This window comes from Panthera leo, chromosome E3 (assembly GCF_018350215.1).
Source record: "Panthera leo isolate Ple1 chromosome E3, P.leo_Ple1_pat1.1, whole genome shotgun sequence".
NCBI lineage: Eukaryota > Metazoa > Chordata > Mammalia > Carnivora > Felidae > Panthera > Panthera leo.
Window position 1 is genome coordinate 31,971,310 of NC_056694.1, and position 24,603 is coordinate 31,995,912.

The 24,603-nt window shown below is 58.4% G+C and overlaps 3 protein-coding genes and 2 long non-coding RNA genes across 5 annotated transcripts; all 5 read left to right on the forward strand.

The window, feature by feature from the left end:
- The first annotated feature begins 3,070 nt into the window (after positions 1–3,070).
- LOC122209836 lies at positions 3,071–3,802 on the forward strand. Its single transcript, XR_006197772.1, has 2 exons — positions 3,071–3,570; positions 3,671–3,802. It is a non-coding gene; the product is annotated as an uncharacterized LOC122209836 (long non-coding RNA).
- A 424-nt stretch (positions 3,803–4,226) lies between these two features.
- Positions 4,227–5,551, forward strand: LOC122209837. Its single transcript, XR_006197773.1, has 3 exons — positions 4,227–4,532; positions 4,796–4,996; positions 5,103–5,551. It is a non-coding gene; the product is annotated as an uncharacterized LOC122209837 (long non-coding RNA).
- Positions 5,552–6,885: 1,334 nt separating this feature from the next.
- Positions 6,886–7,617, forward strand: PRM3 (protamine 3). Its single transcript, XM_042922054.1, has 2 exons — positions 6,886–7,030; positions 7,195–7,617. Exons 1-2 carry the CDS (start codon positions 6,901–6,903, stop codon positions 7,527–7,529), a joined length of 465 nt encoding a protein of 154 aa, XP_042777988.1. The 5' UTR covers positions 6,886–6,900; the 3' UTR covers positions 7,530–7,617.
- A 3,284-nt stretch (positions 7,618–10,901) lies between these two features.
- TNP2 (transition protein 2) lies at positions 10,902–12,302 on the forward strand. The gene is made up of 2 exons (XM_042922055.1): positions 10,902–11,315; positions 12,138–12,302. Exons 1-2 carry the CDS (start codon positions 10,979–10,981, stop codon positions 12,152–12,154), a joined length of 354 nt encoding a protein of 117 aa, XP_042777989.1. The 5' UTR covers positions 10,902–10,978; the 3' UTR covers positions 12,155–12,302.
- An 8,510-nt stretch (positions 12,303–20,812) lies between these two features.
- On the forward strand, positions 20,813–24,202 carry SOCS1 (suppressor of cytokine signaling 1). The gene is made up of 2 exons (XM_042922053.1): positions 20,813–21,397; positions 23,093–24,202. Exon 2 carries the CDS (start codon positions 23,143–23,145, stop codon positions 23,791–23,793), a length of 651 nt encoding a protein of 216 aa, XP_042777987.1. The 5' UTR covers positions 20,813–21,397; positions 23,093–23,142; the 3' UTR covers positions 23,794–24,202.
- Positions 24,203–24,603: the final 401 nt, after the last annotated feature.

The following is a 24,603-nucleotide window of genomic DNA, read 5'->3' on the forward strand; positions in this document are numbered from 1 at the left end:
ACTAAAGAATCGTCCTCCCGTTCCACGCCCCTTCCTGCAGCAGCCCCCCGACTTGACCCCCAGGCCTGCCTTGCGCCCCACAGGCCACATGGTCAGCTCCCCCATGGCGTGGGGACAGAAGGGGAGGGGGGTCACTCCCGGGCCAAGGCAGTTAGTTAGAAACAGAGGAGCCTCCTCTACGCTCTCTCCCTGCGTGCGGGGGCTGGACACAGAGGTCAGGACGCCCTCCACGCTGCGTGTCCAAGAAGGCTGAGCTCAGCCCGCAGCCCTGAACGACTGTGTGCTACAGAGCCACCAGCCCCCTCCCCAAAGGGACACCCACACTGCACAGATGTTGGCACAGCTGGTTCCTTATCACTCAGCCCTCGGCTCAAACATCACCTCCTCAAGAGGACTCTCCCAGGGGCGCCTGGGTGGCTCAGTCGGTTAAGCGTCCGACTTCGGCTCAGGTCAGGATCTCGCGGTCCGTGAGTTCGAGTCCCGCATCGGGCTCTGTGCTGACAGCTCAGAGCCTGGAGCCTGCTTCGGATTCTGTGTCTCCCTCTCTCTCTTTGCCCCTCCCCCACTCCGTCTCTCTCTGTCTCTCAAAAATAAATGTTAAAAATAAATTTTTTTAATCAGATCTATACATGAGTCATTGAATGAAAAGGTACTGTGAACTCCCTTCGTGCCAGGTGTAACTCTCTTAGTTATTTGGTGGACTTTAGCTTCTAATTCATGGTTTTCCCACCTTGTGGGTTGGGGAGTAGGGTTCTGGAAGTTTCTGGCTGCACCCCCTCTGGAGCAAAATGCACTAACTATCTACTGGCCTGTCTCTCCCTCCGAAGAACCCAGCTTTATCCCCAGGGGCAGGATGCTCTTGAAGTAAGACAAATGATCAGAAGGGAAGTTGCTGGGTGGGGTGTCTGGGAAAGCTCTTTATAGAGTAACGACTCCTTTTGCCCCCCTCCTCCTCTTCCCTCTTGCTTGGACAGTGGATATGGGTGAATTTCCAGCAGGGCTGAGGCTAGCCCTGAGTGTGCTTTTGTTCGAATTAGAAAAAAGACTTCTACTGTGAGCAATTAGAAAACAGCTCCTGTGGGCAGAAGCCTGCCTGTGTGTGCTGGGCCTGGCTTGGCAAGCAGAGCACAGGCTGGATTTCAGTCCCCATTCAATCCCTTTGAGGGCTTTGAGCAGTACACAAAATGCACAACTGTCCACGGTGGCCCTGGCTTTGGACTAAGAGGCAACCTTGGGAACGGAAAGCACTTGTTGAGGGTAGAGCCAAAGATAAAAGAAGCCCAAGGCCCTTCGGAAAGGGGGAGCCCCTACACCAGCCCTGGAAGGCCTTCCTCCCGGGCCCTCTTCCTTTTGTTTTAAAAAATAGTTTTAGTAATTGATTTTGAAATAATTTCAAAGTTCCAGAAAAGTTGCAAAAACCATACAAAGAACCACCTTCACCCAGACTGGTCAAGGGTTAACATTCTATTCCATTTACCCCACTACACCCTCTCCCTCTTTCCCCATGCAGATACCTGTCCATCGCTACTGCTGTTTTTCTGAATCACTTGAGAGCATCTGGCGAAACAGTGCCCCTCATGCCCAAATGTTCCAGTCTGTGAATCCCCAAAACAAGGACACGATCTGCCCAACAACCTCTGACTTTTTTTTTTTAATGCTTATTTATTTTTGAGACAGAGAGAGACAGAGCATGAGAGGGGGAGGGTCAGAGAGAGAGAGGGAGACACAGAGTCTAAAGCGGGCTCCAGGCTCTGAGCTGTCGGCACAGAGCCCGACGCGGGGCTCGAACTCACAGACCGCGAGATCATGACCTGAGCCGAAGTCGGGCGCTCAACTGACTGAGCCACCCGGGCGTCCCAGCACTTCTAACTTCTTAAGTAAAATGTAAAACTCACATCCAGAAGTCAGGTACGTTGGTTTTCGGTTATAACTAACCAAATCTAATGCTAACGGCTACCCTCTTCATCCCTCAAACTCATGCGGGTCGCAGGAAAGATCACACAAAGCTCAGAGTGGGCTGGCCCTGTCTTGCCCAAGCTCGCCCGCGCTCTCTGCCCCACCCACGGGGGTCTCCTTCAATTCCATACACTTGGCAAGCACCTCTCAGCCCCTGGACTTTCCTTTTTTCAATCGAGGTGAAATTCACGTACTGTAAAATTCACCACCGTATGTTTTGGTTTGTGTTGTAAGTAGGTTCCTCCCCCAGCACGGAGCCCAACGCGGGCTGAGCTCATGACCCTGAGATCAAGGCCCCGGCCGAGATCAGGAGTCGGACGTTGAACGGACGGGGCCACCCTGGTGCCCCCAAATTCACCATCTTAAAGTGGCTCAGGGGGGCCTGGCCTGGGTGGCTCAGTCAATTAAGCGTCTGGCTCTTGATCCTGGCTCGCGTCATGATCTCATGGTTTCGTGAGCTGGAGCCCTGCATCTGGCTCTGTGCTGATGGCCCGGCGCCTCCTTGGGGTTCTCTCTCTCTCCTTCTCTCTCTGCACACCCCCCACCCATGCTCTCCCTTTCTCTCTCTCTCTCTCAACATAAATCAACTCTAAAAAAAGTGATCCAGGGACATTTTGTGTGTTCACACTGTCATGTAACCACCACCACCGAGTTCCAAAAATTTTTGTCATCCAAAAGGAAGCCCTGTGCCCACCAGGCAGCCCTCAACGGTTCCCTGGTGCCAAGTAACCACTGATCGACTTGTGTGTTTATGGATGTCGCTCTTCTGGACCCTTCATATCAATGGAACCCAGGTCGTGTGCTGCCTCTGGACCTCACAGCTGCTGTTCCCGCTCCCGACATGCTTTTCCCTCCCCCGACCCTGACTCAACCTTCAGCAATTCACTTTACCAGCAAACCCCTGGGCAGGTTTCCTATCACCTCCCTGAGGTCGGCTTCCCCCCAACCTATACCCTTGTAAAAAAAACCTCGGGTTTCCCTTCTCAGCATTTTCCACAATCTTAATTATTCCGTGCGGTTCCTCCAGGTTTCCCAGTTAGAGGATAAAGTCGATTAGGCAGCAACACGTCTGCCTTATTTATCGCGGTATGCCAGGGCCTAGCCCAGAATCGAGCACATACTAGGTGTCCAATAATTTTTTTGGTTGTTGACTGACTGACTGAGTGCCCCTGACAGAGAAGTCCTCTTGTCTCCCCTCGCCGGTGACCTGGGGTTGGGGGGGGGGGGTGACCCCGTGCACCCGGCCGGGCCAGGCCCCACCCTGCCCTCACCAAGGGCCTCCCACACGCCCATATATGGACGCGATCAGGACAGCTCTGGCAGGGTCTGTGAGGTCAAGGCCTCTGTGCCCTCACAATGCCCAGGGTGCCCCCCTGTGTCTATAAGAGGCCCACAAGCCGGGCCCCCGGCTCACAGCCCACCAAGTTCCACCTGCTCACAGGTTGGCTGGCTCGACCAAGATAGACCCCCTGCTCTGAGCATCCCGGCCGGATCCATCTAGAGCCATGGCCAGATACAGATGCTGCCGCAGCCACAGCAGGAGCAGGTGCCGTCGCCGCAGACGCCGATGCCGCAGACGAAGGAGGCGATGTTGTAGGAGGCCGAGGAAGAGAGGTGAAGGGGCGCGCCCCGGGGCGGGGTGGGGGGTGCGGTGGGGCCGGGCCGGGGATCCCCCGGCCCCGCTGAAACTCCCCCTCTCCGGTTCCCTCCGCAGTGTGTTCCCGCCGCTACAGGGTGGGGAGGTGCAGGAGAAGATGATCCACGCACGGGGTACCGGTCCACCACTCCTGCCCGAAATTCTACCAGCCAGTCAAGACCGACCTGCCGCCTCTGAACATGCCACCAACACCATGACCTGAACAGGAGCCTGCTAACGAACAATGCCACCTGTCAATAAATGTTGAAAAAAAAAGAATCGCGCCCTCGTCTCTCTGTCTTGACGGGGGTTCGGGGTGGGGAGGGGATGCCGGGAAGAGGGGACACGAGCGGCGGTCACTGGATCTGGCTCCAAGCTCTCTGTTCGGCCCCGGTCACCACCAAAATCTGCTCCCGCGCCGGCCGGCCCTTTGTGAGTCCCACCGGGGATGGGGACGGGGGCGGGGGCGGGTCCTGCTGGCGTCGGAGGGCTTCTCCCTGGCTCTGGACTTGCTCCCTGCCCCGCCCCCAGAGAGCCGGGGAAATGCAGCTCCTGCTCAAGGTTTCACTACACCCCAAGTGCCCAGGTGTCTTCTGTTTGACAACAATGCTGCCGAGACAGCACTCACTGAATGTCTCCCTAGTTCAGGGCACCAGAAAACTTGCCCGTCTCCTCTTGGCCCCTCAACCCACATGATGCACCGGGGGCTTAAAACCCCAGTGAGATGTGGACATTGTTCACGATGGGTTGGGAGACTCTGAGTCTGCTTGGCTCAGTCAGATCCCGGCAAAGCCCAGGGCATTTCGTCAGTCGCAGGGAGCTCGGGGAGAAAGTGACCGCAGAAATGTCGTGGCCGTGACTTCCCTTTATTGAGTGCCATACATTCATCACGTCTGGGGCTCACACTGCAAGATGGGCATAAATGACCCGGTCTTTTCAGGTAAGGACACAGAATGGGACCGAACCCGCTTGCCTGACCCCGCGTATCTGACTGTATACGGGCAGGATGGCAGGACGGCTGGACGCAGAACACCCCCTCACATCCCGGGGCATTTACACTTAGGGCGGCACTAAACAGCATATGAATACTAGGGTGGGATCAAGCCCTGTGTACTGGTTTCCTAAATAGCCGCTGTTAACAAATCCCCACAAACTTCATTACTTAAAACGCAAATTTATTATCTTGAATTGGGTTTTCTGGAGGCTCCAGGGGAGAAGAACCAGTTCCCTCATCTTTCGCAGCTCCTAGAAGCCACCTGCATTCCCACGCGGGACCCAGCCAGAAAGTCCCCCTGCACCTAAGGTGACGTCCACAGGGTTAGAGGTCGGACAGTTGCTCCCACATTCTGGATTTTACTGGGATCCAAAGGACAGTGAGGCCCAGGAGAAAGGAAGATGGCACAGGTGGAGGGGAGCACCACCCGGGCTGGAGGGGAGCACCGCCTGGGGTGGGAAGGGGGCGGAAGGCCAAGGGCACAGACTGATGCCCAGCCTTGCCCCGTATTTGCAGAGTGACCTAGAGCAAGCCACATCACCTCTTCATGGGAAGCAGGAATTGGAAAGTAAATGAATGCAGTAACAACCCATCCAAAACCCCAGGTGGCGGCACAGCCCCAGGGTGGGGAGGAAGCTTCAGGAACGAGTGCGTGAGAATGACACCGGCTGAGATGGATTTGTACCAAATGTTAGCACTGTCCCTGTGGCCTGAGGGACCCACACACATTTTTTAGGCAAGGCAAGGGGGTGGCCCTGCCGGCTGTGAAGGGACTGGCCAGCGTGGGAACAATGGTAGGGTGGGGCCCCCGAGTCCCAGTGGGGGGCCCCTTTATATATAAGCCCGCAAAGAGCGGCCAGCAGACCAGACCAACATTGACGGCAAGAGCAGGCGGGCAGGCCTCAACCCTCCTCCCCTACCCCCAAGGCCAGCCGTGCCCTCAGCCTAAGGCACCTGCCCCGGGACCATGGTCCGATGCTGCAGGAAGAGTCCGAGCGAACACCCACAGCAGGGGCGGGAGCACGGCCAGCATGAGTGCCAGGACAAGGAGCAGGAGCAGGCCGTGAACGCAGAGGACATCCAGGTGGACCAGAGGACCCACAAAGACTGCTGCTGCAGACACAGGCGCTCTTCCCAAAGGCGGCGGTACAGGGCCCGCAGGAGGCGGAGATGCTCCTGCCGGAGGAGAAGGAGCCAGAGAGGTGCCTGCAGGTCCAGAACCGGAGGTGCGGCCAGTCTCCGCCCCTGATGCGCCCAGGCTGGCACGGGAACCCCACCCCCGGGAGGCACCCCCCCCCCCAGCCCCACTCCTGACCCGCCCAGGGTGGCCCTGGGACCCCACCCCGTGACACCCGAGTCCTGTCCCCAGAGCCCTGTAACCAGGACTCTTTTCCAAAAGGCCACAGAAGGGTCAGGACAAGGAGGTGCCAGAGGCGACACTAAACCTTCCGGGGTCCATCACACCCCTGGATGGAAATCAAGGAAAAGTCACCCGCCAAAGAACCACCCGGTGAGACCAAAGCAATCCCCTGACGTTGGATGCTCCTTGCCAGCCCACAACATCTTGACTGAAATGCACCAAAGTCATCTGTCAAATAAAGCTTGAGATAATAAATTTGCTGTCCAGTCTCCCTCAGGCACAGATAAAAAAAAGTGAACAAAATAAACGGTATCCTCCCGTTACCCAGAGTGGGCAAGGGTGTGCTGGGTGGCTGGGGAATGGGAAGCAGGTCTGGCATGCTCCAGCAAGAGGCGCTGGACTGAGGGAGGCCTTGGGGGCCACTAGAAATATTTTTTAATTTTGTGAGAGAGACAGAGCATGTGCAGGGGAGGGGCTTGAACTCACTGACCATGCGATTGTGACCTGAGCCAAAGTCGGATGCTTCACCGACTGAGCCGCCCAGGCGCCCCTCGAACTCTTTGGACATTACCACAAATTTTAAATCCCTGTCGTCAGGGCCATGCTCCCTCCGGAGCAGAAAAAGGCAAGAGCTCAGAAATGACTCCTCACCCCCCTCCCATGCACCCTGTGCTGAAATCGTGTGCTATGGGCACGTGTACAAAGACTTGGGACCACAAACAGGAAAACTTCTAGTCTTCCAGAAGTACAGCTTATACACAGGGCACAAGTTATAAGTACACCTGTGCAGCTCTCCCCGCCGCCGCCCCCCCCCCCCCGCCTCCACCGCCAGGTCAAGGAACCAGACATTTCCAGCCTCTCTCCTCCCTCAAGCCAACTGCCCCCCAAAGTAACCAGTATTCTAACCCATCCTCACATAATGTCAACGGCTCTCTGGGGCTGGGTATTTCTGGAATGTGGGGAGGAGCCTATGTGTTCTCCTGCTTCTGGAAATTCTATCCCCAACTGTCAGCTAAAAGGGGGACTTTTGCCAGCACAAATGAGGCAAGGTGGCCGGCCTGGAACTCTGACTCCGTCCTGGCCTGTAGGTGGTGGAACCTCGAGGGGGCTGCTGGTGGCTGAGGTCTGAGACAGGTGTCAGCCCAGACTCGGGTGTCCGAGGGCAGGGGGCGGGGCTCCAGGGGCCCCTTTGTGATGTCAGCGCCCTGCCTACTGTCCTCACAGCCCCTCCACTCCCCCCATCTCCAGTGGCCTTCCCTCCTGGTCTGGAGAGGCAGCCAACGCGGGCAATGGGTTCCCGCTGTGCCAAGCTCAGCACTGGCCACGGCCGGGGCTACGAATCCCCCATGAAGAAGCTCATGGCCTGCGTGAGTCAGGATAACTTCTCCTTGTCGTCCGAGGGGGAGGGAGAAGAGGGGGGAGAGGAGGAGGAGGACGAGGAGGAGGAAGAGGAGGAGGACGAGGAGGAGCTCCCAGTGCAGGGCAAGCTGCTGCTGATAGAGGCCGAGCGGCAGGAGAAGGAGGGTGCGGAAGAAGAGCCTGCGGCCCAGCAGAGCCCCGAGCCCAAGCAGATGCACTCCTGACCCACAACGGTGGCCCAGGAAGAGATTCCCACCACTGTTCCGGCGAGAAGAACTTTCTGAAAAGAGTCAATAAAAAGTCTCCCAAGGACTTCGCCTCTCTGGTCTCTCCAACCCCACGCCTGCAGTGCTGCGTGTGTGTGTGTGCGAGCGTGTGCATGTGCGAGCATGTGCCCGTGTGTGCGTAGGGACGGGAAAGAGCAGGGGTCAGGGACCCCTGTTCCTGGTGTCCAGCTGGAAGTTCTCAGGAGGCCCACGCCCCCGTGGCTTCTCAACCACCCTCCCCTGCCTCGGCGGGTAGGAAAAGTGGTAGCCAGGACTGGAAGCTGGCCAGGTCTGTCGGAAATGTCGCTGGGGTCACGGCGGCTGTCTCTGACCGCCCTGGCCCCGGTTCTGGGGTCAGAGCACATGGAGGGGCCTCCAGTCCTCAGCCACTGACGCTGCTGAAGTCAGGGTGACCACCTGTGCTCCCCGCCGCCAAAGGCTCACGTCTGCCTTCATCAAGGGGTCCAGCTGCCAATGCTCCCATCACAGCAATGGGCAGTGGGAGCCCAGAGAAGGTGCCAGATCCAGACGCAGACCCAGGCCCTTACTCTGGCCTTCAAGAAGCATTGGAACGCGTCTGTTGCCACTCTTGCCCTGGCTCTCTTAACCCTGCTCTTGCCAAAAGGAATAACCAGTGAGGTCTCACCCCCTTCCCTCGGTCCCCCGAGCACCAGGCTCCTGGGCCTGAGAAGGATCCTGGTGGGGGCTGCTGGAGACGGGAGTGCGAGGTGGACAGTATTTCCAGAAGATTCTCAGTGCAAGGAGAGGCCCTGACTTACTCAAAGGGGAGGCCACCACTGAGGCCCGGAGCAGGCAGAGGGCATGTGATGTCAGGAGGAAGAGACCCCGCTGTCCAGGGCCCCCAACTCCATGCCCCGACCAAGGAACTCAGTGAGCCGGTTCCGTCCCTCTGTCCACGCCCCATAGGTCCGCCTGCCCAGTCATCTGCCCGCAAACATCCCCGTCGAGCCCCTGCTGCATACCAGGCACCATGCCAGGCTTGATGGGCCCTGAGTTGAATAAAACACAGACTCTATCTCACTAGGTACTGGAGGGCCGGGAAGTGGGGAGTCAGCAGTGGAGGGGGGTTGGGGGGGGAGGGAAGGGGGGAGGAGAGTGGGGAGAGGGGAGGATGGGGGAGACAGTCCAGAGACCCACAGCCAGTCTTGACAGAGTGGCCCAGCATTGAGAACCCAACTAGCCCCACTGAGCTCACACAAACAGAGCCACCAGGACAGAGAGGGCCACGCGGGCCCTCCGTGACTGAAAGGCAGGACTAGAAGGGGCCAGACCTGGACTGGAATCCTGGCTCGGCCACTGACGAACTGTGGGACTCTGGGCTGGTCTCTCAACCTCTCTGAGCCAGTTTCCCCTTTGTTAAATATAATAATGAGACACCCACCTTCCAGGGTGCATTAGTTTCTTAGGGCTGCTATAATAAATTATTACGGATTTGGTGGCTTAAGACAATGGAGATTTATTCTCTCATAGTCTGGAGGCCAGAGGCATGAAATTAAGGTGTCAACAAGGTCACACCCCCTCCGGAGGTCCTAGGGGAGGATCCTTCCTGCCTCGTCCGGCACACAGGGGCCCCAGGACTTCCTTGGCTTGTGGTCAAGTACCCTCATGGGCTCTGCCCCCACCTGGTTTTTCTCCCTGTGTCTCGTCTCTGTCATAACGACACTTGTCACTGGATTTGGGGCCCACCTGGATAATCCAGGATGCCCTCAAGATCCTTAATTTACTTACATCTGCAAAGATCCACGACAGGTTCCAGGGGTTAGGACGTAGACATATCTTTGTGGGGGGGGGGGGCACCATTCAGTCTACCGCACAGCGTCCCTGGGAGGCTGGAGGGCAGGGCTGCCTACAGAAAACGTGGGGCCCGGAGGCCAGCCACACAGGAAGCGCTCAGTAGACGAGAGCGGCTTTCGCCACGACTGACGGGACATGCTTAGTAATAACCTGCGACAAAAGCAGGTGGTAGCAAAGCCTCACAACAAGAGGCAAAGCTGTGCATGACCAACAGAGAGAAGCGGGGGTTGGCTGGGGGGGCTGCTGGGGGCGGGGAGGACAGAGGGTGTGGCGTGGCAGCAGGAAATGGGAGCTACAGGCTGAGCGGCCAAGAGCAAAGCCCACGGGCATTGGCCAAGGTGTGGGGGGAGGTAGGCGGCTGCGGACGGAGCACCAAATGGACGAGCGAGCTCCGACGGGGCTGTGTGCAAACGCAGGCACCGGCTTTCTGCTCTAGGAGCTGGGAGGTCTGAGCCGGGCCAGGGTGGTGATTCCAACTGGATGGCGGGGTTCCACCATCAAGGAGGGGAGCAGGGTGAGGAGCAGGGAGTCAGGAGAGAGGCAGGCTCTCAAGGCGACCACGCAGTCAGGCTCACAAGAATGCGGCGAAGGAAGGAAAGACATCCCTTTGTTAGATGAGGAAACCGAGCCTTGAAAACCAAAACACGCTACCCAAGATCGGACATAAGCCCAAACCGGCGTTAGAACCAGGTTCTAAATCCCCCAGCTTGAAACATGGCTGGGGAGGTGAGCTCACCAGGCAGACCACCCATCAGTCCGTCCGGTACTCTTAACCGCCGTGCGGTAAGCCATCCAGTCGACTCGACGTCTGCCCACCCACCCGTCTGGCTGTACACCAGTCATCCACCCGACGGGCTGCCCACGAGGCCAGCCAACTGCACCAGGGTCAGAGAGGTGCTCCTGACTTCCACGCTGCGTGGGGGGAATACGGAAGCGCACTGGGGATGCTCAGACAGCGGGTATGGAGGTCCTTCTGGGGGCTGGCCCGGAGCCAACCCCTGGACGTAGATTCTCTAATTCATCTGATGTCCTGGGAGATCGGTATTCTTATTGCCCCCGTTCTACAAAAGCCAGAGGAAAGCAAGCAGCAGATCAGGGATATGGACCCAGCTCCACCTGACCCCAGGGTCCCTACCGCCTTTTTTTTGAAGTTTTGTTTATTTTTGAGAGAGACGGAGACAGCGCGAGTGGGGGAGGGGCAGAGAGGGAGGGAGAGAATCCCAAGCAGGCTCCGTGCTGTCAGCGCAGAGCCCGATGTGGGGCTCGACCCCACGGACTGTGAAATCATGACCTGAGCCGAAACCAAGAGTCGGACGCTTAACCGACTGAGCCACCTAGGCGCCCCAAGGGTCCCTACTTTTAGCCAACAGATGGGACTCTCCCAGGGCGCCCCTGAAAGCGGCCCCCCCCCCGGGGTGAAGGCAAGGGGCAGGGGCTTTGTCCCAGCCTGGCCACATCTGTCACACCCCGGTGGCCTGTGGCATCACAATCAGCCCCAATTATATAAGCAGGGGCTGCCGGGGCCTCTGTAAAGCCGGGCGTGCTGCGAGAGGAGAAGGAGGAGGCCTCTGCCCCTCCAAGCGTGGCCTCCCATGGACACCAAGACGCAGAGCCTTCCCATCACCCACACCCAGCCCCACAGCAACTCTCGGCCCCAAAGCCACACCTGCAGCCAGTGCTGCGGCCGGAGCCGGAGCCGGAGCCGAAGCTCCGGCCACAGCCCAACCGGCCACCAGAGCCAGAGTCCAGACCCCAGCCCACCGCCGAGGCACCAAAAACACAGCATGCGCTCCCACCACTGCCCCCCGCGACCCACCACTCGTTCCTGCAGCTACCCCAAGAACAGAAAGAATTCGGGAGGAAAGGTGAAAAAGAGGAAGGCGGCCAAGAGGAGCCAGCAGGTGTATAAAACAAAGAGGCGGAACTCAGGTACCTTTCAAGCAGGTGGGGAAGGGCCACAGGACCCTCCCCTCCCCCCTCCCCGACCCCAGACGAGGGAGAGCAGCCCAGCTGGACCTAAGGGGGAGCGAGGTAAAGGCTGCAGCCTCTAAGCCAGAGCACAGAGGAACCACAGGCAAGGGTGGCCAAGGCGAGGAGACTAGGGCGGTTGTATAGGTGACGCACTGATGGACTAGCTCTTCAGATAGAGCGGGATGATGCGCAGGGTGGCCAGATTGTGGGTTAGCTAGATGGGTGGATGTGAGGCTGGCTGGGTAAACCACTCATTAGAAGGTTGGTCCATAGAGGGTTGGGTGACCAAGGTTAGGTGGCTGAGTGGACGGAGGGAGCGAGGGATAGACTGCATCCCCGTCCCCCAACCCCCATGACTGGTGAATGGATGGTGCATGGGTTGGGCGTAGTTTGACACCTGCAGAAAGAAAGTTGAATTCGTTGATGATGGGCTAGGTGGGTAGATGAGCAGATGAGTGGATGGATAAAAGGGTAGATGAACTGACTGGTCAACTGGAAGCCTGACTGCACCGTGGAAGGAAGACGTTTGGACGGGCAGACTGAATGGGTAGCCTGGATCCGGTTTAGTGAAAGGACGTTGGGTAATAAGGGACTGGGTGAATTCATGGATGGTTGGGTGATAAGTGGGACAAATGGACGGATTCACAGAAGGCAAGAGGAGGTTGACAGTCTAAGCTCCACCCACATCCCCCGTATTTAGTTGCTGATGAGCAGTCCAAAACCCAAAGGAGGCAGCGACGCATTCCCAGTTAAAGGTCCTCTCCCCTTCCCATCCCTCAGGGCGGAAATACAACTGAGACAGCACCCCATGGCTTGTTCCTGCATCGGCTGCACCCAAATGAGAAATGCCATCGCGCACTAGAAGGAAGTCAAACTTTTTGCAGGAACGCATTATTACAGTGATTTCTATGCAACGTTGATTAAAGCTTGTACACTGGATGACCATTCCTGGAGTTGGCGTCTTGGTTTCACGAGAGGGGGCACGTGGTTGGGGGGCCTGGCTTGGAAGCTCAAAGCAGGAAGAGGCTGTGTAAGGAGCAGGGGCGTGGCTCGCGCCGGGACCTCGCGGAAGTGTGCGAACCAACGCGAGCACAGGAGCAGAAACTAAGGCGGGCTGGACACCCCAAGAAGCTGGGAAGCAGACGGGCGGAGCCCTCCTCGGCTCTGTACCTCCCACCTCGGTGCACACACACCCGGGATGCCCACAGGCCCACATGTTCATGTGACCCACGTGCCGTAGCCAGCACACAAGAGTGGCAGGAGACAGGCGAGGGGAGGGGTCGGGAATGTGCATTTCGAAGTCCAGAGCACCCCGAGTTTGAACCCTGGCTCCCGCTTCCCTGCTGGTGACGCTCCACAACTTAGCTAAGGGCCCAGGTACGTTCTGGGGCTGTGCTGGGCTCCGGGAACACAGAGGACACACAGGGCCCCGTCCAGAACATTCTGGGCCAAAGGAAGAGTGTGTGGTGGTGGGGCAGTGCCAGGCGGGGGCCAGGTCCTGCGGGGGTTTGCACCGGGAGCCTGGCCGTTCAAGTCACAGGAGGGTCTTAACAGGGTCCCGTGCTCGCTGCCGTGTGGAGACAGAGCTACAGGGAACAGAAGAGCCGGCACAGAGGGAACAGCCATCTGGAATCAGTCTCCTTCTCTGGAGGTGTCGAGGGTGTGAAGGGGCACGCAGGCCTCACACTTTGCACATAGTAGGCACTCAAGGAGCCTGGTACTTTGTCTGCCTTATTATTTTTGCAAAGGCTCCTTGAGTGCCTACTATGTGCAAAGTACCAGATGGTGGGAATGGTTAGGGCCCCATGTAAATTACCACAAGTGGCTTAGGGTCAGACCCAAGTTCCTCCGAGACCACCCCCGCTCCACATCTAACTGGGTAATCATTTCTCCCCTCACAGTCCAGCAGCCCCGTCACTGCCTGGGAAAGTACCCAGCACAGTGCTGGGCACATGGATGCTTGGGATTCCCCTTTGTGTTTCAGTGGGCATCTGGGCTAACGGAACCGAGGGGAACCTGTGGAGACGGGTCAGGCGTGGAAGTGCTCGGGGGGTCTGCCGTAGACGGAAAGGAACCAGGAGGGGGCCTTTCAGCGGTAAAGTGCCATCACACTGTATGTCAATTACAGCAAGGCTGACTTTTGCGGGACAGTGGCAGGACCCGGAAGGTCCCCCCTCAGATCTCTGCTGTGCGGCTTTAGAGAGTCATTTTCCCTCTCTGTGCCCTGGTCTCATCTCCCGAGGAGTTACCTGGAGGGGGTGGGGATGTTCCCTGAGATAGTGCAATACAAGCATCCAGTACAGGGTCAGGTACACAGTGTGTACTTCCTGGGCCCCTGTCCTCCCCACAGCAGGGAGATGTTCCAGGTTGGGACCACGTACCTATGAGAGGATGTGGGGAGGGCCCAGGCGGGCTGGGGAAATTACCATTTACTGAGCACCTATGAGGTGCCAGACGCTTTGACATAAATGTTTCCACTGAATCCACACACCTAAGGCAGGAGACATTACCGCTCCCATGTTATAGATGAAGAAGCTGAGACTCAGAGGTAAAATGGTTTGATAAGGTCTGCAGGAAGGCAGGTGTGAGATCAGACGTTTATGTTTTGCCCCAAACCACCTGGTTTCCTATTAAAAAATGTAAGGCCACATGATGCCATGATAGTCACGGACACCTCAGGGCAGAAGAGTTTGGGGAGCCCTTCTGGGGAGCACACTTTAAGGGAGCAGGTGGAGACAGAGGTCAGGGACTTTAAGTCCCACTCACCAAAGGACCTCCCTATTCCCTGGGCAGTGTCCTTTTATGATATGATCACTGAAGGCAGGAGATCTATTGTGGAGACACAATCTCTGTAATAAGAGAAAGTGGGAAGCCGACAGACTGGGTCACATGTTCCCATGTTTCCAACACTCAGAAAAAAGTTTCACAAGCACACACACACACAGAGATGACCAGTCACATAGACAAAGGACTCGCCCTTCGAGCCCACTCAGACACGGAGAGAGTTAGGTTTACATGTGAACTCCTCAGCGTGCGCGCACACACACACACACACACACACACACACACACACACCCCTCTTCACATGCCGGCAGGCACTCACAGGCACACGGCCCCCCTCTCGCGCAGACACCGATGACAAGAGGAAAAACAGCAAACCACAGGCTCATTCTTTTACTTGCTTGGTTTCAGGTGGGGAGGCAACAGTTCGGGGGCAGGTCTGCTGGAAACCCAAATTCAGGAAACAGAAACAGCCGCTTTGTTCAGCCACTGGGAAGGTTATGCAGATTCTGAAGGCAACATATCTTGCCTTTCCGGTTGAGAGATTTCATTTGGGTGGGATATTGGGGGTGTGGGGTAGCCTGAGAAATGCCGGGACACAGCCTCGCCTGTGGTGGGGCTGCCATTCCTAAGGGGCCCCGGGGGTCGCTCGGGGGACCCAGCAGTCCTGGGGCACATCCTGGGTTGAGACGCCCCGTCTGAGTACAATTCAGGAGGAAAAATACTGAAACTCTGTAGCCGTACAGACCCCGATTCAATTCCCAGCTCCCTCGCTCCCTCGCTGGACGACCCTGGGCCTGGCTCTTAACCTCTCTGAGCCTTATTTGCCTCTCGTGCTTTGCGAGAAGGTCCAAGGGGCCCCCTGCTCTTGACTGCTGTATCCCCAGCACCTAGCCCGGGGGCCTATCAGGAGCTCAGTGCACATACGTTGACTCGGTTAAGAAAAGGAGCAGGCATTAAGGCAACAGCGAGACGCCACCTGTGTGCCCACTGCACGGGCAAAAATGGCAAAGGTTGGGTAATAACCAGTGCTGGTGAGGGTAAGGGAAGCAGAGACGGTTGGCTGTGGCCGCTGAGGGCATGATGGTGGTCACGCACACTGGCAGACAAACCAGGCGGCGTCTATTAACATTTGAAGCGCGCAAGGTGTTTCTCACACGTGTGCCGAGAGGAGGCCCAGGGAGGTCCAGGGTCACACTGGTTTGTGAGAGCCAAAAACTGGCAATAACTCACGGGGCGCCTGGGTGGCTCGGTCGGTCGAGCATCCGGCTCTGGCTCACGTGTGCCGAGAGGAGGCCCAGGGAGGTCCAGGGTCACACTGGTTTGTGAGAGCCAAAAACTGGCAATAACTCACGGGGCGCCTGGGTGGCTCAGTCGGTCGAGCATCCGGCTCTGGCTCACGTCATGATCTCATAGTTTGTGAGTTCGAGCCCCGCGTCGGGATTCTGTCTCTCCTTCTCTCTGCCCCTCCCCAGCTTGTGCGTGCCCTCTCTCTCTCTCTCTCTCAAAATAAACTTCGTTTTTTAAATGTTAAAAAAAAAAGAATGGGGGTTGATCTCTCTATTCGGATGGCCGGCAGATGTCATTGGGTGAAAAGAACAAGATGGGGAAAGATCTATCATTTACAGAACAAAGCAGCCTACAAAAAACAACACTGTTTTTATGGGGCAGGGGGTGGAGGGGAAGCACGACATAAGTGCCCACAGAAAGATGTGAAAGTGCAGAGACCAAGCCGGTGCCTGGGGTTACGTCCAGGGAGGGAAAGTGCTTTAATTATTCTATCCAAGGAAACGGAAGAGTAAGTCGAGGAGAAAAACGAAATGAGCATCGGCGAAGCATCCAGCAGGTGCTCGGCAAAGCTTTGCTGACCTTGAAGGGAGAGGGTACAGGTGCGGCGATTATAAACTGAGCACAGAGAACCCATGATTATAAACTGACTGCTCTCCGGCCCACGTTTCTGGGCTTGGTGGTCCAGCCAAGGTGGCCCAGAAGGCTCTCCCCAGAGGCACTCACCATCGCAGGGCAGGGAAAGGCCAAGGACAGCACACGGCCTTCTCCCAGCCAAGCCTCTGCCTATAAACCCTTCCTGCTTAGCCTCATCTCCTGCCACCTGCCACTCGGGTCCTCAGAGTTTTGTCTCCAGGCCTCTGCCTGTGCCGTGCGCCTCCAGAAGGACACTCCCTTCTTGTCCCTTGGCCACGTCCTCCCTGGTCTTTCAAACTCGGGTCCAGGATCACCTCGTCCCAGAGCCCGCTCGGGGCCCTGCCGGCCTGGCCGGGTGCCTCTTCTGTGCCAGCGGGCACTGGGCCTCCCAGGTCACGGGCCACTGTCGAGCCTCCGGAGACGAGATACCTCCCGAACCTGAGAACGGGGCCCAATTCAAGCCACGGTACCTGCCGTTGGCAGTAGCTTTCTCACAGTGAGCAGCGGGGTGAGGTGAGGAGTCACCCTTGGCCCCGACTCCCGATGTCCCGGCCGGCTGTGTGTGTTTCCGTGTCTGGTTTCACAGCTTTTACACGTTCTCTTTTGCCCTCTGTCCACTGCCAAACGGAACTGCCAGGCCCGCCATGCTTGGAGTTCGTGAGGGTTCTTGGGGCCTCTGGATTAAGTCCATTTGCCCGAAGCCATCACACTTACTGGGGGTGGCCTGGGGGAGCTGGGCCTGGAACCAGGTATGTCTGGGCTCCGTGACCAACGCGCTCAGATATCCTCTTTCCTGCCCCTCCTATTTCGGAGTTATTAATACAATAGCCCCTACTTTCTGCCTACACTTCATCTCTGACCTACCTCTTTCCCCACCTGTCGCAGGGGGATAAAGAGACCGCTGGAAGGTTCTCGTCAAGTCTCCCCAGGACCAGGGAGGAGCCCTCCTGTTGTCACTTTGGAGTCCAGTCACCAGCTCGTGCTACCCCTCCTGGCCTGTCGGCCTCCTCTGCTGTAGAGGAGAGCCTTCTCCTTGGACTCGAGGGTCCCGAGGGGCGCACGCGTTCCCTGGAAGCCGCGATCATTCCCGCTGTCGGGACCGGCTGGGACCAGGTTCCACGCCCCACAGCGAAGCAGGGGCCTCTCCAGACAGAGGCCTCAGGTGGGGCTCAGCCTCTCCGAAACTCCTGTTCACGTTCCACCAGCTCGCTGAGTAGCGCTCTTCTCCTCTGGTAAATGAGGGCACCTAATTACTGCCACCTCATAAGACCGTGGGAAAGAGCAAGTAAGACAATATGCCAAAAAGTTGTCACCCGGCCCAGAGTTGGGGGCCCGGTAAACTGTGATTCCTCTCCCAAGGTCTCCCGGGAAGTGAGGGCTGACCCCCAGGACTCAGGCCTTGGACTCCCCAAGCAGTGTTCTCTCTTACAATGTCCCCCGGCTGTCCCTTGGTACTGGTTTTGCACCCACTTGGGGGAACTAGGGTGGTGACACCCTGGCGGGTCAGGGACAGTTGTGAGGTATGTCCCAAGGCCTCTAGTGCAGGTTATTGTGGCTAAAGACCCAGCTGTCTGGAAGGTCAAAAGCCAGAGGGTTCTTTCCACATCCAATCCTACAGTATTTCCTGGGCCTCAAGGACTGGCTCCAGCCGTCAGGGTGAAATCCAAGCCCTTCCCACCTCCTAGCCGGGACCCGCCGGACGGACTGGACCCCTGCCAACCCCTGTGCTAAAGCACAGGTGAACCCCTGCGCTCACCCCCCTTGCTGTCTACACCAACACTACGCCCTCTCTCGGGTCCTCACACACGCCTATCATTCCCACTGCAGGGCCTTTGCATGAACTGCTTGATCTCTGTGCCTGGAGTCACCTTCAGCCCACTTTTAGAAAGACCTCAACTCCGTCACCATCCAAAAGGCTTTCTCTGCCCAATCTCACTCTTGCCCCAAACCTGCATACCTCTCGTCGCTCCCTGTCCCCACGTTTATTTCCCCCGTGGCACTTAGCACAGCGTGAAATGCTTATGTGAATTCCCTGCCTCCTGTCTGTCTGCCTGAAGACCCCTGAGTTCCCAGTACCTGGCAGACAGCGGGCACTCGACAACTAACCTGCTGAATGAATACCGAAGGAGGGAAATAGATGCGCTCTTACCCCCATCCTGCAGATAGGCAAATTGAGGCACAGAGAAACCAAGAAGCTTGCCCCAGGTCCCGTGCTCATTAAGTGACAGGTTTAAACCCAGGCTGATGGTTAGCCATCTCCACGATATAAGCCCCACTGCTCGGGGCTCCCCAGAGGCATTGCCTCCCATGGGAACCCGGGCTGCCGCCACAGGTTGGAGGCAGGCGGGATGGAGGAACACCGGGGCAGAGGACAACTTCAGGATCGCATGCCCTAGCCAGGGACAGCTTTTCCTGGTAGAACTTGGCCAAAGCTGGAAAGAGAAGCTGAAACACTGAGCCCTGTGGGCCAGGATTTTGATTCCCCACTGCTGCCGGCTGGGGCCCCACATGTCAGGCTGCCGCGCAGCAAGCTGTGGACAGACGGCTGTCCCAACTGCCCTGTGACAAGAAGTCGCTTGTGCCAAGCACCTTCTCTGCCGGGCGCTCTGCTTTGGGCTCGGTGTGCATTGCTGCTCTGCCAGGGGCAGAACTTTCAGGGACTGTTTCGCAGACGGGGCAGACAAGGCCCAGAGAAGGCAAGCTGCTTGCCTAAGGTCACACAGCTGGGAAGCAGCAGGCGTGGGATCGGAACGCAGCCCTGTCTTGACGTGGAGCCTGAGCTCCTCGGGGCTCCCGCGCTGCCCAGCTTCCTGCGAGCCTGGGGCCAGTCCTCCGGGGAGAAATGCCAAGAAGGCAGATGCCTGTCAGTCAACCGATTTCTTTTTCCCTTTTGGTATCTGGATTTGGTTTCATTTTGAAGTCAGGGCTTCAGAAAATGAAACCAAAGCTAGAGTGGCTGTCCTGTTGGTGGTAAGTGTCCTGGCCGTGTGCTCAGTGATTTGAGCCTGAGTCACCACGGCTTTCACAAACAGGATCTGGTCAGGGTGGAGGATGGGGCCGAGCCCACTGTACGGGCAAGAAATTGGCGCTCAAGGATGAATTCAGAGCCACAGAGGGCGAGGTGGAGGCCTAGACGCTGACACCTGGGGCCTCCTCAAGCTCCGAAGTGAGAGGGAAGCTGGCAGAACCGTCCCCACTCCTCCCCAGGCAGGCTCAGGATACAGATGAATCTCTGATTTCTCTGGCATCTACTGTTTTTCTAGCAGGCAGACCAGGATTTGAGATCACCAGGAGGAACTGGGGGAGGGAGCTCACAGCACGGTGGACACGGGTGAAAGCTTTGGGGGGTCTGATATATCCTGCAGCTCTGCCCCTTCTGAGCTGTGTGCCCCAAGGCAAGCGATTCCCCTTCTGAGCCTCAGTTTCTCTGTCTGCAAAATGGGCAGATTAGATTGTTACGCCAATCCAATGATCTAAGGACTGTAAAGCATGTGGCACACAGTCACCTCAGGCCAATACGTCACAGGTATGAGTCAATGGGATGGAGGAGGGGGGCTTCCTTCACAGGCATGGGTGGGAGTGTGACAACAAGACGGGGCTGTGAGAAGGGGGTCCCAGACCCCAAGGAAAGGGGTGGCTCTCCCATAGAGCCATCGAAGCTGCCAGTGGGGGTTAAGGGGGCATACGGACCATCAGCTATTTATAGATTTCCCTCTGCCCAGAGGCCTGCTGAGGAGACTGTTGGCAGGAAGACAGATCATACAGGAGCCAGCCCAGCCTGGCATTCTCTGGGCCCAGACCACCGCCCCCAGTTCAGGTGAGAGGGAAGTGCTACCCTTTCTCACTGCCAGCATCCAGAGCCCTGGTTTATCCCCACAAAACTCTCTTCCTTCTGCTTCGCCCATGCCTTCTCTGGCCTGTGGCCCTTGGGTTAGGGCTTCTAAAGTGGACACAGAGATGGGGTGCTTGGGTGGCTCAGTCGGTTAAGTGACTTCAGCTCAGGTCATAATCTCATGGTTCGTGAGTTCAGGCCCCGCGTGGGGCTCTGTGCTGACAGCTCGGAGCCTGGAGCCTGCTTCGGGTTCTGTGTCTCCCTCTCTCTGCCCCTCCCCCACTCATGCATGTGCACGTGCACACGCTCTCTCTTTCAAAAATAAATATTAAAAAGGGGCGCCTGGGTGGCTCAGTCGGTTAAGTGTCCAACTTTGGCTCAGGTCATGATCTCGCGGTCCGTGGGTTCGAGCCCCGCATCGGGCTCTGTGCTGACAGCTCAGACCCTGGAGCCTGCTTCGGATTCTGTGTCTCCCTCTCCCTCTGCTCCTCGGCCACCTGCGCTCAGTCTCTCACTCTCAAAATTAAATAAACATTAAAAAAAAATTGAAACGGACACGGCATGAAGCCACGTGGCTACAGGATCTAACACGCTGCCCGCAGGCACCCTCAGAGGAACAGAGCAAGACCGAACACCTGCTGAATGCTTATCATTACGAGGGATGGCTCTGAGTGCTTGACCCATAATCCCTATAATCCCTGCTGCTAGGAAGGAGGTACTATTTTTGTTTCTGTTTCACGCATGGAGAAACCATTAATTACACGCTCAGAATCACAAGGCTGGAAAGTGGTACAGGTGAACTGGAATCCATGTAGTCTGGGTCCAAAGTCAGACTTTTAGCCACTACCTTTTTTTTTTTTTCCACCCCCCACCACAGGACACAGCACCAGCAGGTAGGTGCTCTGGAATGACCACAGCACCTGACCACTGGCACATGCACGTCTCCACACCTTGTCTCCCACCTCCTTGCACACTAACGCATGCACACACACACACATATGTATATACACACTCACAACACGGGACAACTACGTTAGTGACCAATACCAGCTCCTGCCAACATGAATTCCGGGAGCTGATGGGGTCCTAAGCAAGGCTGGTTCTGGGCCATCCCCTTGTGTTTAAGAGGAAACGTGGGCAGCCTGGGGCCAGGGAAGGAGAGCACCAAGGGGATGGGCGGGAGGACCTAGAACCCATTAGGGCTTCAAGGAGACGAGAGGGCTGGGCTGCAGTCTGAGAACGGCCTGTAGAGGGCAGTATGTGCCAGCGGGAGGCCACTCGCCAAGCCCCCAGCCAGGTCAGTCTTCTGCGTAACCCCTGAAGAGTCTGGGACTAACGACGCACTAGCCCCGACCCTCATTAGTTCTTTCTTGCCTTCAAAAATACACGTACCAACCAGGCACGTACTCCGTGCTTCTCCACGACAGACAAAGTCACCGGATCACGCACACGGATGTACAAAGTATAGCTGGCACCATCAAGCCCCCATGATCCCAAACCAGAGGTATGAGTGCGGGGTGGCGGCAGTGGCGGCAGATGCTTGACCGAGTAGCGGGAGAGGACTCTGTAAGGTAGTAGTTGGGGGAGAGGAGGGCAGGCCAGGAAAACTCAAGGTAGGTTTTTGGAATCATCACATCAATGAACCATCTTTTCATCCGGCTCCAAAGTGCGTCTGAAGGTGCCCAGCTGTTTCTCTCCCCAAAATAAGAGAGGAGGGCATGCTCATCCAGAACCCCACCCCTCATCTGCCAGTCGCTGCAGATCACAACCCCTCCGCGGGGCCTCAGTTTCTCCAGCTGTCCCCTGGCGGGGAAGCGGAGCCAAAGCTGCCCTTAACGGCCCCGCCCGGTTTCCGAGGAACTCGGATCCGCAGTCGAGGCGCCTTTCTCGCGCTTCCGAAGGGTTCCTCTGAAGCCTGTGGTCAGGCCGCCGCTTCCTGGGAAGCCCAAGCCAAGACCAGGGCCAGTGACGGGCTGGGAGGGGTGCGGGGGGACAGCCGCCCGAGGGTTTGGGGCTGCGGGCGGCAGGGGGACGGCGGGAGCAGCCCCAAGGGGTCCGGGGCCGGATCTGCAGGTGGGACCCCAGAATCGGGAGGTGGGGCCTGGCTACAGGGGAGTGGAGGACAGAGATCTACCGGAGACGGGTGCCGAGATACCTAGTGGGGGGAGGGGAGAGGGGTGTGTCGGAGCCAGTCCAGTGTATATACTAAAAGGGCTTGGCTGCAGAAATCTGCGCCCTAGGGCAGTAGTGGGGGCAAAAGTAGGGGCTCCAGGTGCAAAGGCGGCATCGGAATGGCAGGGGGTCCAGAGCCCTTGATGGAGGGGTCCTAGGATGGGTGTGAGGCTGGGTCAGGGGAGGGGGGTGCCTCCCCGCGGAGGGTCCCTGATGGCGTGCGAAAGGTCGAACTCGCGTGGCCCGCGCCTCGCTCCACCGCCGAAAAAGAAACCGAAAGTGGCGCGGAAGGGCGGGGCCTGCAGCCTTAGGGGGCGGAGCCGCCGCCAGCGGGCCCCACCTCCTACCCAGTTTAAAATAAAAGACTGGTGCAGGGGCGGGCGCGGAGCAGAGCGAGCTGCGGCCGTGGCAGCTGCACGGCTCCCGGCCCCGGAGCATGCGCGAGAGCCGCCCCGGAGCCCCCCGCCGCCCCGCCCGCGGCGCCCCGCGCCCCGCCGCCAGGTGAGCCGGGCACTGGGCAAGGAAGCGGGAGGGAGAGGGGAAGACAGGACAGGAAAGGACGGCCCGGTGTCAGGCCGGCCTCGGGGGCCGCATGATGGGGTCGCGGCCGCCACGCCCCTGGCCCCCGCCGGCCCCACCCTAGCAGCCCCCCGCGCGCGGGGTTCCCGCAGCGCAGCTTCTCTGCCTTGGTCCAAACCGCCCGGACGAGGCGCCAGTCCCCGGCCTGGCCAGCAGGCGGCGGCCGCGAGGCGGCGAGCCGAGGGCCGGGTGGCCGCAGTCGGGGCAGGTTGCTCCCCGCACCTCTCTTCACGCCCCCCTCTCTCACCCAAACTCTGAGCGACCTGGCGGCCGGACTCCGCCCCTGCCGGGCCCCCAACCGCCTGGAGGAGCTCCGCGGACGGGGAGGCCCGTTTGCTAGCTGAGCCCCCTGAGGCTCCCGGGGGCCGCGCCGACTCGCTCCTGCGCCCCTCGGCCCTTTCGGACGGGCCCGCCCCGACTCTCGGCTCACCGCCCGTGTCTCCCCCAGCGCACCCCCGGACGCTATGGCCCACCCCTCCGGCCGGCCCCGCGTGTAGGATGGTAGCACACAACCAGGTGGCAGCCGACAATGCAATCTCCACGGCAGCAGAGTCCCGACGGCGGCCAGAGCCTTCCTCGTCCTCGTCCCCGCCCTCGCCCTCGGCGGCGCCCGCGGTCCCCGCGCGCCCGCGGCCCTGCCCGGCGGCCCCGGCCCCGGCCCCCGGCGACACTCACTTCCGCACGTTCCGCTCTCACGCCGAGTACCGGCGCATCACCCGAGCCAGCGCGCTGCTCGACGCCTGCGGCTTCTACTGGGGGCCCCTGAGCGTGCACGGGGCGCACGAGCGGCTGCGCGCCGAGCCCGTGGGCACCTTCCTGGTGCGCGACAGCCGCCAGCGGAACTGCTTCTTCGCCCTCAGCGTGAAGATGGCCTCGGGCCCCACGAGCATCCGCGTGCACTTCCAGGCCGGCCGCTTCCACCTGGACGGCAGCCGCGAGAGCTTCGACTGCCTCTTCGAGCTGCTGGAGCACTACGTGGCGGCGCCGCGCCGCATGCTCGGGGCCCCGCTGCGCCAGCGCCGCGTGCGGCCGCTGCAGGAGCTGTGTCGCCAGCGCATCGTGGCCACCGTGGGCCGCGAGAACCTGGCGCGCATCCCCCTCAACCCCGTCCTCCGCGACTACTTGAGCTCCTTCCCCTTCCAGATCTGACCGGCCTCGCACGCAGCATTAACTCGAACGCCTTGTTATTATTTTGTATTATTAATTATTATTTCCCTGGAACCACGTGGGTGCCCTCCCCACCTGGGTTGGAGGGAGCGGGTGTGGGGGCGAGGCGCCTCCCCCTCTCCGCTGGAGACGAGGCCGCAGACCCCTCCCCATGTCTTGGGGGCGGGGGCGCACCCCCCACCCCCCCGGTGCTCCCTCTGGATCTCCCTGGTTGTTGTACCAGCTTAACTGTGTATGGGGCCAGGACCTGAATTTGTACCTCCTACCTCTTCATGTTTACATATACCTAGTATCTTTGCACAAACCAGGGGTTGGGGGAGGGTCTCTGGCTTTATTTTTCTGCTGTGCAGAATCCTATTTTATATTTTTTACAGCCAGTTTAGGTAATAAACTTTATTATGAAAGTTTTTTTTTAAAAGAAAAAAGGTTTCTAGAGCGTGTGCTTTGCTCCCAGGATATCCCCGGGGTTCTGAACGGGTCCACGGCAGAGTGGTCCTAAGACTGATGGGTCTGGCTGGAGGTGGAGTGTGACCTGTGCTCTGTGGCCGGGGGACCTGCATGGTTCCAGCCCTCAGGGGGAGAGGAGCAGCCGGTCCAGCGTTGGTGTTTCGTGTGGGGTAAAATGGCAGCTCCGTGTTTGAGCCCTTAACGTGTGCCTTGCCCTATTCTGGGTTTTCCATGCCTCAGTCAGACGAGCCTATGAAGCAAGACTCTTCTTATTTTTCCAGAGGAGAAAAGCAAGGCAGGGGGTGAATGTGCCTGTGGCCGTTCCCGTGTCAGAGAAGACACCTG

What these genes read in the sequence shown, in the direction of transcription:
- PRM3 (XM_042922054.1), top strand. Translation starts at nt 6,901, where the DNA reads ATGTGGGGAGGAGCCTATGTGTTCTCCTGCTTCTGGAAATTCTATCCC. An exon ending in CTCTGACTCCGTCCTGGCCT is followed by an intron (nt 7,031 to 7,194) that starts GTAGGTGGTGGA and finishes CCCCATCTCCAG; the next exon opens with TGGCCTTCCCTCCTGGTCTG.
- TNP2 (XM_042922055.1), top strand. Translation starts at nt 10,979, where the DNA reads ATGGACACCAAGACGCAGAGCCTTCCCATCACCCACACCCAGCCCCAC.
- SOCS1 (XM_042922053.1), top strand. Translation starts at nt 23,143, where the DNA reads ATGGTAGCACACAACCAGGTGGCAGCCGACAATGCAATCTCCACGGCA.